General features: G+C 45.1%; 1 protein-coding gene across 1 annotated transcript in view; it reads right to left on the reverse strand.

Annotated features, from left to right (window-relative positions):
- LOC126484673 (putative phosphatidate phosphatase) overlaps nt 1-15,166 on the reverse strand; it is a 358,366-nt gene that overhangs the window by 54,766 nt on the left and 288,434 nt on the right. The window contains exon 6 of the mRNA XM_050108266.1: nt 9,041-9,217. Within this exon, the coding sequence (XP_049964223.1) occupies nt 9,041-9,217 (177 nt within the window). The remainder of the gene's footprint in view (nt 1-9,040; nt 9,218-15,166) is intronic.

Genomic DNA, 15,166 nt, shown 5'->3' on the forward strand with positions numbered 1-15,166 from the left:
TTGCTAGCAAAATACAAAGTGTTTCTAAAAAATTCATCCGATTTCACATGATTGTATATTCTGCTTAAATGAGGACAGAAACATGGGATGGATCTTAACTTACGCATGTGATATGAGTTACGGGCGGTATGATTTTAAAGGGTATATCTTTTACATCCATATGCATACAAACTATCGCATGGGATCAAAGCTTTCATTTACCATACAGAAATGTTCAATGCGTTCTCCACCGAATGTGCAGTAAGCATCCAGATACCATAAACGACGCCAGAGAGACCCATGAGGAATGGCTAGGATGCAGATGGCATGATTTGTGTGGTCTAAGTGCAGATCTTCTAGCGTTCTGGCTAAAAGGAAGAGCAGAACAAAATGACGTCCCAAACATTATGACGGGCTGCCCAGCCTGAAAATGAACGCCGCCTTATTGGAGTTGCAGGCACGTGACGCGATGTTGAGTGACGCTGCTTTGTCGCCGGTGCTCCTGCACATTTCAGTCGGGAGGCAAATGGATGGTCGTGCACGACCAGTTGCTTGGCACGCCAGATCTCAAGATTGTAACCTCTCGACTTCTAACTTTGCGGCTGTCTGAAGGAGCTCGTGAGTGGTGTTTCAGCTGGGAACGTAGCTCAACTATCGCAGCGAACTGAAAACAGCTGTGCAGCTGTGCAGAATGAGATGAATGGAGCCTGCAGTATTCCGAGAGCAGTAAGACGTCGCCCACGTCGCCGCCGTCGTCTACGTGGGCATCACTTTGAACATCCTGGGATAACGTACAGTACGTCGTTGAGTTGAATTTCGGGTCCCTCCACTCTGAAATAAATTAATTTCAGAAAGAAACTTTATTTAACGTTTTGCTCTTATTTTGATACGTACATTACACCTACGAAGTGTGTACAGTTACTTTTGAATCACCTGTACGTGTAGACTGAAGAGATAAATGAAAATTGCTATCGAGGCCAGGATTCGAAATCAGGTCTCCTGCCCACTAGGCAGATAAGCTAACCACTACGCCACCATAGCACACTGGTTTTGCACAGCCGCATGAACAACCCTCGCTCGTGTCCCTCCTCAATCTCAATTTCCATTCACGAATCAGACCACTTGTATTCCCCGTAAACTCGAACAAGACTGCAGAGGCTCTCCAACTGTATTGGAATAGCACCTCAGCATCGAACTAAATGGATGATTTGAAGGGCCTCTGCAATGCTGTTCGAATTTAAGGGGAACACCGAGTGGCCTGAAGCGTCAACGGGAATTTGGATTGAGGAGGAGGGTGTGCAGTTGTGCAAAGCCACTATGCCAGGGTGGCGGAGTGCTTAGCGCCTAGTGAGCAGCAGACCTGGGTTCGAATCCCAGCCTTGGTACAAATTTTCTTTCGTCTCTTCAGTCTGCATGTATACATCATGCATGTTCGAGGCTTGAGAAGGTCTCTGGAACCACGTAGTTTCATTTGAATATGTAATGCCTCGATAAGCCAACCACTCTGCGACATGCTAAGAACTTTAACCTGTGAGCCTGCAATGGTGTCCTCCAGACGATTCACTAAAAGTTAAACGCTTTGACCCACTCGTCTCTTCTATACACATGTACAGGGTGACTCAACTGCCCCTACCGATCGGTTTTATGCAACCTGCAATGCCTTCAAATACCACGTGTACGATTTTCATATTCTCTTGCTTGCTACACACAAACAATTAGTACTAGAGAAAAAATGAAGTGGTCATGTTTGTAGGAAATTTAATGTTCTTAAATTTTTTACTGGCCTATGTTTTTTTGTGGAGGCCACGGTTGTCGAGTTATTTCAGAAAAAGGTATGATAGTGTTCACCAAACGCATTTTTCTTGAATAACTCGAGGACCGTGGCCCCCAGGGAAAACGTATCCCAGTATAAAATTTAAGTACATTAAATTTCCTACGAAAGGTTCCTCTTCACTTTTTCTGTAGGACTAACAGTCTGCAGGTAGCGAGCAAGAGAATAAAAAAACCGTGTGTGTGGTATATGAAGGTGTTCGGGTTGCATAAAACTGATTTGTAGGGGCAGCTCAATCACCCTACATAAGGAGCAGTCAAATGAAACCGACGCAGATGGAAAAAAAGTAAGCAAACTATTTATTATTTCAAAACTAACTGCTATGAGTATTAATAAATTTGCGCCACTGTTACACAAGACGGTCACTGCCTTCATGGAAAAAATGTTTGCGGCTGCCTACAGAACCATGACTGTATCTTCTTCCGAAACAAATCGACGGCCACAAATGTTTCCATCAGGGCTCCAATCAGGGCTCCAATGTTTTCCACGGAGCTGGCGTGATTGTTGTTTTCACTACGCTGCATAGCTTTCGCTGGGAAGGCGTTACACATGCTCCATACAGTCTCGTTCTCTTCACATGCGATTTCCAGATACTCGGAGCCCTGAAGAAAGACATTCGTGACCGACGATTTGCTTCGGACGAAGTGGTGCACGCGTGGTTACAACCGCAAACATTTTTCCATGAAGGCACTGACCATCTTGTATCACACTGGGATATATGTATTAACAATTATGACCTCTGCTTTAGAAATAAAGCCAGTTTACGTAATTTTTCCACCTGTCTCGTTTTCAAAATTGTTAAGGCTTTCGTGGCCACTTATTAACAAACTGCCTATTTGCTTCTGTCTCGGGTTCTTCGGCCGCGTCTGATGATTTTTGAGCCGTGCTCACTCTCAACCAAGCGTTTTCGTGAACTTGGCTGTCTATCTGTGTTTGGTTTCCCGCCCTTGTTGCGGTTATGCTGTGGTTCTTCTTCCTTCTACGTGTGGCAACAGCGATGTGTAACGATATTTGCGCTATGTACCATCTTCGGTTTTGTGCATATAGTTTCCGGCTAGGGGGTCTGTGGGCAGTCGGTCGGTTTCTGCGGGTTAGGGAAGATATCTCCGCGTGGTGCAGACGGCTGGATCCGCTGGCGGTCCCTGCACAGTGTCGGCCGTGTGTGGAGCTCTCCGATCGCTACGAGCTTCGTGGTTCACCGACCCAGGACGTCAAAGCTGAGTGGTGTTTTAAGTACCCAAGCCACGTCCATTAATGTTGTGTGTTTCGTTTGGGTGGTTTGCTGTTGGGGAGGTTTTCCTGTGAGCAACACCGAGTGCTTGTATTCCTGAAATTTAGCCACCATGTGGTGGAATTAACTATATTGGTTGACTGCAATTCAAGTGCACCAGCGGAATTTTCTGCCTTGTGGCCGTTAGTGTTCCGGTTACCTGCCCTGGCCACTAACGTAATTTCTGGCAGTGTCCTTTCCTCACCTGTTGTTGCTGTCCAACACGGTGTGTAGTTTCGACAGCTTAATACATATACATATTTGATTATGGATAATTACGCCCATAACATTTTGTGTTTGAATTCTCATGAACGGATTGGTGGTAAGCAAGTCGTTTGTCGGTCTGTCCATGGCTGTCCCTTGGTTGGGTTCCGACGGATCAAGTGTAGTTGGGCTCACTACCTGTCTCACCTAAATGAACGAGGGCAGACCGACCCGCTGGAGGCTTCTGAGTGCCGTTGTCTTTATTGTCTTTCTCACCAGTGTTTAATTGTCTGTTTATAATGTATCATAGCCAGTGATTTAAAAAATTCTTGGTCTTACTGTGTTTTATGTAAATTAAACGCCTTCAGCCGCGTATAAGTAAGTTCGAATTCTGAGAAGTGGATATTTGCTGAAAGGTTATTGTCGTTGTGTTGTCTTTTCTTTTAGTGCGGTTTCAGCCACTTAAAACTTGAGGCTTATGGTTATAGCTTTTTTTTTTTTTAATTTTGGAAAATTAATTGTGGGCCTTCAGCCGCTTGGAACCTTATTCTTAAAATTACCTTTCAAGCTTAAATATTGCGGTCTTCTGCTCTTAAAGGTTTATGGTATTTCTGAATTTTGGAAAATCAATTGTGGGCCCTCAGTCACTTAATGAAAGGTTATGGTAATTTATTTTAAAATGTTGAAAATTTTATTGTGGTGCTTCAGCCATTTGTATTGCATCTTGTTTATTTTTGTCTATCCACTTTTGCCTTGACGCTTTCAGCCTAGCTGTGAGATATATATATATATATATATATATATATATATATATATATATATATATATATATATATATATATATATATATACGCTCAAATTATTTCACGGCTGAAGGCATCCAAGCAAGGAATCTTAAAAGCAACAAAGTAAATTTCAAGTAAACGAATACACGCAGTTGTTTCGAGGCCTTCAGACGTGAAATAATTTGAGTTTGAAACTCTTAATTGTAAAGGTTCGGCTATGTGCCGCTTTGGTTTAAAGGTGTTATTAAATCACAATAGATTGCAATTTTAAGGTGAGGCTGACCCCAACCTTATTTGGCCGTTTCCTGTTCTGCCCAGCGGGTTTAGCGGGCGCCTCGATTTTTATGGCGTTTCGCCAGCACGAGTGGCTGGCATTGTCAAAGCTCCAGTTCGCCACCAGCAGTGGAGGATGACGCTTAGACAACGCCAGCCACTCGTGCTGCCGAAACGTCAGAAAAAATCATCAGACGCACATCGGCCGAAGAACCCGAGACAGAAGCCAATAGGCAGTTTGCCTCGTTTTCATTTGTCTGCCCCTTATGCACGGTCTAGTCATATTGATGTGATCACCACCTGTGGTAGACGACGGTGCAATAACCTCTCACAGAGGACAGGTGGCAGCAATAAGAGTGGAGGGTATATAAAGCTTGTCAAGGGGACGCGGTAAACTGTGCATTCGCTGCAGCAATGCGGAAAAGGAGCGATCTGCCTAACGTCCAGAATGGCATTGTGATTGGCTTTCGGGCCAAGGGTGGAAGAATTTCCGAAACGGCTAAGTTTGTAAACTATTCGCGTGCCGCCGCGGTTGAAAACGGCGCTACGCAAAACCGCAGCTGCGATGCATCATGGGCTGTAGACGACAGGGGTGGACGACGCCTGCCGAAATGTGTTCTGGGGAAGAGACGTGCACCTGTTGAGCAACTGGACGCCCAGATGCACCAACAGAGTCTCCTCAACGACGGTTCAGCGAAAGCTGCTGCGTATAGACCGCCGCAGCAGGTGCCTGGTTCATCCACACATGCAGACATGAAGGCTGGAATTTCCACGCCATTACTGCAACTGGACGTCCAGTGAGTGGGGACAGGTGGTATTTTCGGATGAATGACGTTTTATGCATCGGAGAGATGGTTATTGGCGCTTGCGTCGTGAAACGTCTGAAAGCAAAAACTGCAACAATCGTCGGAGGGGCCCAGGCCAGAGGGCATTCCCTGGGTGATCTCGGCATTCTGGAAGGGACAATGATTGAACACTAGTATGCATGTATGCCCGGGGACCACGTGCACCGCAACATGCAGTTTCTCTTTCCTCGGCACGACGGCACGTACCGCAGAACAACGCAACGTGTCGCCCAGCTCGCAATGTACGTGCGTTGTTGCAAGAGCACCATGATGAGTTTGCCCATTCGCCTGGCCACCAAACTCCACGGATTAAAATACAGTGGACAATCTATGTGACCACCTCGATCGGCCTATTCGCGCTACGGATCCTCAACTGAGAAACCTAGCGCAGCTAGACACGGCTCTGGAGTCGGCATGAATCCACATCCCTGTTGCTGTCTTCCAGAAGCTCACAGACTCTGATCGTGTATGTCTCGCAGCGGTCCACCCTGCAAAAGTTGGTTATTCAGGCTTTTGGCAGGTGGTCACATCAATGTGGCCGGCCGCTGTGACCGATCGGTCCTAGGTGCTTCAGTCAGGAACCGAACTGCTGCTACGGTCGCAGGTTCGAATCCTGCCTCGGGGATGGATATGTGTAATGTCCTTAGGTTAGTTAGGTTTAAGTCTAGGGGACTGATGACCTCAGATGATAAGTCCCATAGTGCTTAGAGCCATTTGAACCATTTTGAACATCAATGTGACTGGAGAGTGTATCTTCCACCCGTATTATAAATTAAAGTCAACCGCACCATTTAGTATTACCTATGTGAGCTACCATTGGTATTTCCATATGGTTTTCACTAACAGATAGGCTGATTCACGAGGAATATATAGTTAACTACTGCTATACGAGACGAATCGCCCGGCCGTGGATACTCCCCATCCCAACCCTCTCACTGTTAGTGGTAAGACTGCCAGCGGATAGTCCATCAAAAGCTGAACGTAGATCAAGCATGAAAACAGGAAGAAGATATGATGAACCCTGACAAACAGAAGCAAAATATAAACAGTGAACGACCAAATCCCAAAGTATGTAACACTGAACATGTGTGTAAGCTATGGCGTCGTGGTTATGTTGTCACGGCGTAGGGCTATGAAGGTGGAGATCCGTGTTCAAATCTCCCTCGTGCCGTATATATGTGTGTTATAAAATGTCCGTCCGGTCATTGACGTGCCTGTTCGCTGTATTCAAATTTGTGCCTGTGCGTCCCTTCGCAACAGCGAGGTGTAAGGAAGGGACCTCAAGACGTGCGCACCTCCTATTCGTTCTGCACAAGTACCACATGTTACCAGTCTTGCGTTCCGTTTTGGAAGTTTTGACTCTTGAGTTCCTTTGTTGTAATATAGTTCACACCCGTTTATTAGCTATTTTCGTTTCTGTGAGAGCTCTATGCGGCGTCTCGCATGCTCTCACTGTTCATCATATTTACTTCAGCGTAATATATTATTACCACGTGAGTCATATTCTAAAAGCAATGTATAGCATGACAGTTGCCAAGACTACAGAAGAAGAAAACACACTTCAAATGACCGTATGAAAAGTTTATAGTTTTTTTGAAGAAAAAAGAAAAGAAGGGACACGAGGGAGATTTGAACACGCAACTCCCACGCCACGGTCTGTCACCATGACCACACAACTACGACCCCATTATCCTTCTGATTTTTGTGTTGTTTATCATTTGCTTGGACCGTTCACTGATTAGATTTTGCTTCTTTTTTTCACGGTTCAGCACACCTCCTTTCTGTTTTAATGCTTGATGTGTGTTCAGTTTTTGACGAGCTGTCCACTGGACTACATCTGAGAGGGTAGGGATGGGGAGTTTCCCTTGTTAGTGCTATCCGTGCTCCGCAGGTTCCTAGTTCTTTTAACGAATTTGAAAGCAATATTTTATCTGCAGATTCTAAAAATAACCAAAAAATTTTGGTCGTCCGTAAAATCTATGAACGCTACAAATAATTCAATACCTTCTCTTGCTGACAGTACGGGTAAGGTAACTGATAATGATAAACACAAGGCCGAAATTCTAAACCTAGCTTTCAAAAACTAGTTTACGGTAGAGGACTGCAGCGCCATTCCCCCTTTCAATTATCAAACAAACGAAAGGATGGTTGACATAGTGTTTAGTGTATCCGGGACTGTAAAACAGTTAAGATCCTTAGACACCAAGAAGGCACCTGGCCCAGACGGTATCCCCGTAACATTTATGTTGACTACGCTACAAATATAGCACCGTTCTTATCCATCATCTATCAGAGATCATTGGAACAGCGGGAAGTTCCACGGGACTGGAAGAAGGCGCAGGTCATAGCAATCCATAAAAAGGGTAGAAAATCGGATGCACATAAATACCGGCCAAATTCACTGACATCGATTTGTTGTAGAATCATGGAACATATTTTGTGTTCAGACATAATGACCTTTCCAGACTCTGAGAAGCTCATCTGCAGAAACCAGCAAGGTTTTAGGAAACAGCGGTCATGCGAGACACAGCTGGCCCTCTTTGTGCATGATATACAACAGACTCTAGATACCGGCTCCCAGGTTGATGCCATATTTCTCGACTTTCGAAAGGCGTTCGACTCAGTTCCGCACTGTCGCTTGCTACAAAAAGTGAGCGCCTACGGTCTATCCGATGACATATGCGGTTGGATAGAAAGTTTTGTAACAGACAGGGAGCAGTATGTCGTCCTGAACGGGGTGACTTCAGCAGAAACAAGCGTAACTTCAGGTGTGCCCCAGGGCAACGTAATAGGTCCTCTGCTTTTTACGATTTACATAAACGATTTGGTTGATGGTATTGACAGCGGCCTGAGACTGTCTTCCGATGATGCTGTAGTCTACAGGAAAGTAGTATCACACGAAAGTTGTGAACAAATCAATGAGGATTTGCAGAAAATAAATGTGTGGTGTAATTATTGGCAATTATCTCTCAATATTAGTAAGTGTAACCTACTGCGTATAACAAGGCGAAAATCCCCATTAATGTATGAGTACAAAATAAATGCCCAGTCTTTGAAAGCGGTAGCGTCCATCAAGTATCTGGGTGTGACTATTCGAAATGATCTCAAATGGAAAGATCAGATTACACAAGTAACGGGTAAGACGAACTCTATGTTGCGGTTTATTGGTAGAATCCTGAAGCGATGCAGTCCTTCAACAAAGGAAATAACTTACATTACGTTAGTTCGTCCAGTCTTAGAGTATTGTTCGTCTGTGTGGGACCCTTTCCAGTTGGGGCTGATTCAAGAGATTGAGAAGGTCCAAAGAAGAGCGGCAAGATTCGTGACTGGTACATTTAGCCATCGCGAGAGCGTTATAAATCTGATAGAAAGGTTGAAGTGGGACACACGCCGAGCCAAACAGAAGGGGTGGCTCACTAAATTCGGAAATGCGATCTTCACCGAGGATGTAGAGCATATATTATTACCGCCAGCTTTCAAATCGCGCAATGGTTACCATTCAAGGATAAGGGAAATAAGAGCTCGTACTGAGGCGTTCAGACAGTCTTTTTTCCCTCGCGCGATCCGCGAGTGGAACAGAGGGGAGGGGGGGGGGGAGACTTTGGCGCGAATTGTACCCTCCGCCACACACTGCTTGGTGGCTAGCGCAGTATATATGTAGATGCAGATGTACCCAGCTAAAACGAGGGTAGGGTATCCACTTACATATGCTTCTGAGATCCCGTCAAGTTAGAAAATGCACTTAGTTCAAATCTGACGCAGAAAACACAATGCTCCGAACTTTAACTGAGGCACCGAGTGTTCGTGTAGTACAGTAGCGAGCTGGAAGCAGCAGTGAATATGAAGTGCTTACCGTGAGGATGGCGGTGGCGGTGCCTATGGAGGATCCGGCGAGGACGTCGCTCCAGTGGTGCATGTAGTCGGAGACCCTGGAGAGGGCGCAGCACCAGGCCGCCAGGAAGAGCACGAACTGCAGCAGGTGGCGCGGCAGCGTCGCCGCCCAGGGGCCGCCCGTGCGCCCGATGTAGATCTGCGGACACACCGGCGTCTGCGTCACTGAATGCCTAAACTCTCACCCAGTCCCAGCTGCAGGTCGTCTGTCTGACGGCTTCCAGGGGCGACAAACTTCATATAATGACTGGAAGAATTTAAAAACTTAAAATGTTATCATACTCTACTCATTAAGGCCTATAACCTTATGTCGGACGTTTAACACAATAAGACCAATATTTAAGTTACGTATTATGTGTATATCTTGAAGTAGCTTTAGAAAGCATCGCTCCTGCGAAACGCAACTCGCCCTTTTCTTCACATGATATCTTGCGAACCGTGGATGAAGTGCATCAGACGGATGTCATATTCCTTGACTTCCAGAAAGCGTTTGATTCGGTGCGCCACTGCAGACTCCTAACTAAGGTACAAGCATACGGGATTGGTTCCCAAATATGTGAGTGGCTCGAAGACTTGTTAAGTAATAGAACCCAGTACGTTGTCCTCGATGGTGAGTGTTCATCGGAGGTGAGGGTATCATCTGGAGTGCCCCAGGGAAGTGTGGTAGGTCCGCTGTTGCTTTCTATCTACATAAATGATCTTTTGGATAGGGTGGATAGCAATGTGCGGCTGTTTGCTGATGATGCTGTGGTGTACGGGAAGGTGTTGTCGTTGAGTGACTGTAGGAGGATACAAGATGACTTGGACAGGATTTGTGATTGATGTAAAGAATGGCAGCTAACTCTAAATATAGATAAATGTAAATTAATGCAGATGGATAGGAAAAAGAATCCCGTAATGTTTGAATACTCCATTAGTAGTGTAGCGCTTGGCCCAGTCACGTTGATTAAATATTTGGGCGTAACATTGCAGAGCGATATGAAGTGGGCCAAGCATGTAATGGCAGTTTGTGGGGAAGGCGGATAGTCGTCTTCGGTTCATTGGTAGAATTCTGGGAAGATGTGGTTCATCTGTAAAGGGGACCTCTTATAAAACACTTATATAACCTATTCTTGAGTACTGCTTGAGCGTTTGGGATCCCTATCAGGTTGGATTGAGGGAGGACATAGGAGCAATTCAGAGGCGGGTTGCTAGATTTGTTACTGGTAGGTTTCATCATCACGCGAGTGTTGCGGAAATGCTTCAGGAACTCGGGTGGGAGTCTCTGAACGGACAGGAGGCGTTCTTTTCGTGAGCCGCTACTGAGGAAATATAGAGAACCAGCATTTGAGGCTGACTGCCGTACAATTTTACTGCCGCCAATTTACATTTCGCGGAAAGACCACAAAAATAAGATAAGAGAGATTAGGGCTCGTACAGAGGCATCTAGGCAGTCATTTTTCCCTCGTTCTGTTTGGGAGTGGAACAGGGAGAGAAGATGCTAGTGTTGGTAAGAGGTACCCTCCGCCACGCACCGTATAGCGGAGTATGTATGTAGATGTAGACGTAGCATAGTTCATGGAGCGCAAATTATTCAGACTATATTCACGCAGTATTTGAGAATGCAAAGAGCACTTAGACATTTGCAACAAACTTTACACATTATTCCACATCCCTTGTAATTTTTTCCTCTCTGACAGCCCCACTCCCTTCCCAACAACGAAAAAAAATTATCGCTTATTCATTTCCGCTAAGTGTGTAGTAAAACCTGAATGGCAGGCATAACATTTTAATTGGTTACTTCTTTACTACTGACTCTATTCGCATTACGTTTTGCAGACAGTATACTAATATACCACTTAATGTCCCTTTAAAATTATATCATTGTACGACGCATACCTTGAAGCGCCAAAGGAACTGGTGGAGGCATGCGTATTCAAATACAGAGATATTTAAACAATGCTGGAGAAGGAAAGTTGCTAATCTTCTTTGTTGTGCGTATCTCAGACGTAGCAACTCCTCTATGTGGTGAGTAGCAGCTTTCCTTGTCTAATATTGTTACTTTCCATCCTCAGTTTTTCATTGTTTGAGATATTTAAAAAGACAGATTACGGCGCTGCGCTCGAAAACGTCCATATAAGACAACAAGGGTCTGGCGCAGTTGTTAGATCGGTTACTGCTGCTACAATGGCAGGCTATCAAGATTTAAGTGAATTTGAACGTGGTGTTTACAGTCGGCGCACGAGTGGTGGGACACAGCATCTCCGAGGCATCGATGAAGTGGGGGTTTTCCCGTACGACCATTTTACGAGAGTACCGCTAATATCAGGAATCCGGTAAAACGTCAAATCTCCGACATCGCTGCGGTTGGAAAAAGGTCCTGCAAGAACGGGACCAACGACGAATGAAGAGAATCGTTCAACGTGACAGAAGTGCAACCCTTCTTCAAATTGCTGCAGATTTCAATGCTCGTCCATCAACAACTGTCCGCGTGCTAACCACTCAACGAAACGTCATCGATATGGGCTTTCGGAGCCGAAGCCCCACTCATGTACCCTTGATGACTGCACGACACAAAGGTTTACGCCTCGCCTGGGCCCGTCAACAACGACATTGGACTGTTGAAGACTGCAAACATGTTGCCTGATCGGACGAGTCTCGTTTCAAATTGCATCGAGCGGATGGTCGTGTACAGGCATGGAAAAAACCTCATGAGTCCATGGACGCTCCAAATCAGCAGGGGACTGTTCAGGCTGGTGGAGGCTCTGTCATGGTGTGGGGCGTGTGCAGTTGCATTGATATGGGACCCCTGTTACATCTAGATACGCGTCCTTCCTGTCTGGTCACCTGCATCTATTCATGTCCATTGTGCATTCCGACGGACATGGGCAATTCCAGCAGGAGAATGCGACACCCTACACGTCCAGAATTGCTACGAGTGGCTCCAGGAGTTTCTGAGTTTAAACACTTCCGCTCGCAGCCAAACTCCCCACACATGAACATTATTGAGCATATCTGGGATGCCTTGCAACTTACTCCTCAGGAGAGATTTCCATCCCCTCGTACTCTTACGGATTTATGCACAACCCTGCAGAATTAAAGGGGTCAATTCCATCCAGCACTACTTCGTACATTAGTCGAGTCCATGCCACGTCATCTTGCGCGGTACCTCTGCTTGCTCGCGGGGGGGTCCTACACAGTATTAGGCAGGTGTACAGTTTCTCTGTCTGTTACTGTAGTTCAGGTGATACGACGTCATAAAAATTGAGATATGTGGAAAACTAGGGTTTTGCGTCTTCAGCCATAAAGTTTTTATGTGATTAACATCAACTCTTTAACATACTGACTCTTTCGCAAAGCAATCAGACGATGTTTGAAGCCGTTTTATCAACGGGAGCTAGATTCTTTGCAAACAGTGTTTTGTTGCGGTGTTGAGTATTCAATCAAAACTTTCTTTCCTTGTATTACAACTTTTCGTATCTTCTCCTGTGTTGTGTTCTTGGTAGAGACTAATGCTTTCTGTGAGGATGTTGTCAGTTTCAATATTATTTGGTTGGCGGTTTTCCATAAAACATAACAAATAGCTGTCCAAGCATGTTTGGGTAAATGGGAAACAAAGGAATACTTTATTTTTCGCGGAAACGGAGTTTTAAAACTCAAATTTAATTCTTAGGTACGTGCAAAACTGCGTGAACAGGGGCTTCGGATCCCAGTAGGAAGGCCAGCGGCCGAATGTGTCATGAAATGAGCGAAATACTTGTAGTCCAAACAAACATATAAACGATACGTATTACAGAAATGTATTTATGTAGGTTCCACATGTCCTCCTAAACCACTTGATAGATTTTAACGAAACTTCTCTTTCATATCATGTACTATGTCTAAAGAAGCACTGTGTGAGAGAGAACCACGTACCTTCAATGTGGAGGTGGTGGGGGTGTGAACGGTATGATATAGAAATGTAACTAGGGAATATCTGGAACAATTTCAACACAATTTTCTACACACGTGACCCACAACTTTTATTACAAAAATACTGTGTGGGTGATATGCTTCCACGTACTACCCCTTCGTGTAGGTGTGGGTGACGTGTAAAAATATCTGGTAACGAGCTATAATAGTGTAGGGATTTGGATAGGCGCTTTGGTGACAGCCATGATGACGTTTCGGCTCCACGTGTGTGTGTGTGTGTGTGTGTGTGTGTGTCTGTGTGTGTGTGAGAGAGAGAGAGAGAGAGAGAGAGAGAGAGAGAGAGAGAGAGAGAGAGGGAGAGAGAGAGGGAGAGGGAGAGAGAGAGAGAGAGAGAGAGAGAGAGTGGAGTGCAAATACAGTGACATAAAAGGTGATCTTTGTAACGCCAAAAGTAATTTCTGCCAGACTGGGCACACGCATCGCTTGCAATCTGGAAAAACTTACTGTAACTCTAAGACCTTCCCCCTGCCCCCCCTATCATAATCGATACGATATGCCATTGAACTTCTAAAGACTATTAGTCAAATGTATATGTAAAAGGGCAAAGAAATATCTCTCTACTTCATAAGCCATTAAAAGGCATTTAATAGAAAGCAGGCCGGCCGCGGTGGTCTCGCGGTTCTAGGCGCGCAGTCCGGAACCGTGCGACTGCTACGGTCGCAGGTTCGAATCCTGCCTCGGGCATGGATGTGTGTGATGTCCTTAGGTTAGTTAGGTTTAAGTAGTTCTAAGTTCTAGGGGACTGATGACCACAGCAGTTGAGTCCCATAGTGCTCAGAGCCAATAGAAAGCAGTGGGATAAGGTCATGGGCATCTAGAAGGGAAAGGGAGTGACGTGTACGGAGACAAGACCAAATGTGAATCTGCACTTGACCCAGAAGGGTTACACATAGGAAATGAGACCTCGAAAGACAGCAAGATCAGAAGAGTGGTCAGATAGGTATGTTGTCTCTCTCCCGTTTTTTAACATTTGTTTGGAGAAAATAGTGAAAAGTTTTTCCGATGGGAAAAGAGGCGTCGGGATAGGTGAACGGAAAACACAATGCATAAGACTCGTAGAAGACGTGGTGATTCCTGCAGAAAATGAAGAGACACTGATTCAGATGCTAAATGACCTGAACGAAGCATGTGTAGCACATGGTACGAAAGTGAAAAAAAAGAAAAAAAGAAAAAGAAAACGATAGGCATCGTTATAGGCTTAAAGAAGAGAAGAGCGAACTACAATTTAGGGATAGAAACCGTATAACAGGTGAGAGCTTTCAAGTACTAGGAAAGATTGATTAGGGAAGAAGTGCTGCGTGAACAGGACGTCAAAAGTCAGAATGGCTCTGGCGAAAGTGGTGTTTCAAAAACAGAAAAGAGTCTCAGCTAATGGTTTGAACACAGAATTAAGAAAGCGACTAGTGAAATGTCTAATATGGGGCGTGGCTCGATACGCAGCAGGGACGCCGACACTGAGAAAACGGGGCGAGAGGAGAATTGAAGCTTGTGAGATGTGGATACGACGCAGGACAGACATCAGCAAGGCTGATAAAGTCAGGAATAAGGAGATACTGAGATGAATTGGAGAACATCGGAGGACGTTGCTGGCAGTGATGAGTGGGAAGTTAAACTGCAGAGGACATAATCTGACACCTGATTCCCTCCTAGTAGAGGGAACTGCAGGTTTTATTCAAGAGAAGAGTGTAACGTGCAGGAAAAGATACCAGGTGGTCTCCCTACAGCACATTATTTTTTGTACTGTTTGTTGTGATAACGTGTAGGAAAACGTGACGTCAGCGCCTCAGTATGCTGCCTATATACATTATTTTGGAGTTAGAATTGGTGTTATTTAGTATTAGCCTTGGTATTATTTAGTACTTCATTACGAAAAAGAAAGGAAGTACAGCCCTTAAACTTAATAGAGAGACCTGCAACAACAGTTCCGAGCGGTAAATGTCGCAGCCTTTGCAGGAGCCGCTGCTGATCAAGAAGGACTACTAGCTCATAACTTCAGAATTGTTAACCACTTTTAAATACCTTCGACCCAGAGGGCTGTCGACCAACTACCGCGAGTTGGCAACAACTGCCTAAAATGTTTAAACATTCCTTCCTTTCTGTCACTCAGTCTTAAGAGCACGGTCTATGGCACTGCAGT

This window comes from Schistocerca serialis, chromosome 6 (assembly GCF_023864345.2).
Source record: "Schistocerca serialis cubense isolate TAMUIC-IGC-003099 chromosome 6, iqSchSeri2.2, whole genome shotgun sequence".
Taxonomy (NCBI): domain Eukaryota; kingdom Metazoa; phylum Arthropoda; class Insecta; order Orthoptera; family Acrididae; genus Schistocerca; species Schistocerca serialis.